General features: G+C 34.7%; 1 protein-coding gene across 1 annotated transcript; it reads left to right on the top strand.

Annotated features, from left to right (window-relative positions):
• Positions 1-280: 280 nt before the first annotated feature.
• On the top strand, positions 281-1,282 carry LOC106877313 (probable glutamate receptor; the record flags this gene model as incomplete). Its single annotated transcript, XM_014926180.2, has 1 exon — positions 281-1,282. A coding segment is annotated over one exon (792 nt), but the record flags the coding sequence as incomplete, so codon positions are not given.
• Positions 1,283-1,564: the final 282 nt, after the last annotated feature.

Here is a 1,564-nt window from a genome sequence, read left to right as displayed (position 1 = left end):
GATTTTGTTTACTTCAATGAGATTGTAGCGAATTGACAAACATATGCAAATCGAAATTAAATACAGACAAAAACATTAAAGTGAAAAGAATTTGCGATTTGACATATGACATACGAAAGAAATATCTTTGAACTCAGTTTATTCTTCGTGTATATCATTCCATAAATCATTCCTTAATTTATCTTTTTAGACCCATGTAATTAATCAGCTTCGGTTATCTCTCTTAGCTTATTTTCATTTTATAATCTATTTTCCATATTTATATGAAATTTAAATATTTTTTACAAATTCAAACTCAGTATTCATTTGTTTATTTTTAACAGGATATGAAAGAACGCCTCGCTCGGTCGGCGCCAGAATTATTGTTTTCTTCTGGTGGGTATTCTGCGCATTATTTCTCATGACATATACAGCAAGTTTGACGAATTATTTGCGCATCATCTCCCAGTGGGACGCTCATTGGTCCAGTATGCCTGTAGTAGCTGACCTCCAGGAGTTGTCCAATCAGAACGTCATAAAATATGGAATGTTAGGAAGTGGCTCGACAAGCGCATCCTTTGAAAACAGTAATGTAGGCTTCATGAGAAATATCTTTAACGATATCAAAAACCGCAATTCTTTTCACAGCTCCATTAAAGATGGAGTTGATAGAATTCGCAAATCGTATGAAGAACCATATGCTTTCATAATGGAATCGCCTTCGGCTATGTATCTCGCCAATCGAAAGCCATGTGATCTTATGCTCATCTTAGATCCATTAGCATATGAAAGATACTTTGCTTTCGGCTTCAAAACAGGATTTGACCATGCCAGCATTATTAACCAAGCAATTCAAGAAATGCGAGAGAGTGGCCGCCTAAATGAACTTAGAAATATTTGGTGGAAAGACCAATGTGCCACTTTTGACAATGTTTTACAAAAACCAGTGAGGGAATCATTTTATTCGGTAACACTCGGAAGTTTTTCGGGAGTTCTCATAATGTTGGCTATTGGTGTGATACTCGGTTCTATTGTAGCAGGAATTGAAGGACTCGTGACCCGACGAAAATATAGCGTTACTGGAAGCATTTAATGAAATGCTTCAATTAAAAGAAAATAATTACAGAAAACTACATTAATTAAAAAGTGAAAGACAACCACTAATTAAGATTTTTAGTTAAAGAAAAACAAAAAAATAATATTTGATATTTTCTAATCTGCAGTTTCGGAGTGATCTTTTTTGTATTTTTTATTTTTATTTTTAAAGCCTATTTCTTGAAATAAAATTTCGTCTGCATTTAGATTTTTTTGTTTGTTTATTGTTCTTGAAATGAATCATAACTTTTAATCCTTTACTTGTTTTAGTCATTGGACTGTGGCCAGGCTGGAGCACTGCCTTAGAGGGCTTTAGTCGAACACATCGACTCCAGTATTTTTATTTTTTAGTCTCGTACTAAGTCTCTTTTTCCCAACCACAATGTGACAGAGACATAAACAAACCAACAACGGTCGTCAGGTGGTGATGAGGTAGAGGACAAAAGCACACACAAGTGTGTGTATGTGTGTAGTACAAGCTTCCGCACAG

The sequence above is a fragment of the Octopus bimaculoides genome, chromosome 3 (assembly GCF_001194135.2).
Source record: "Octopus bimaculoides isolate UCB-OBI-ISO-001 chromosome 3, ASM119413v2, whole genome shotgun sequence".
Classification (NCBI taxonomy): domain Eukaryota; kingdom Metazoa; phylum Mollusca; class Cephalopoda; order Octopoda; family Octopodidae; genus Octopus; species Octopus bimaculoides.
Note: the sequence above shows the minus strand (reverse complement) of the source record. Positions and strands in the feature narration are given on the sequence as shown.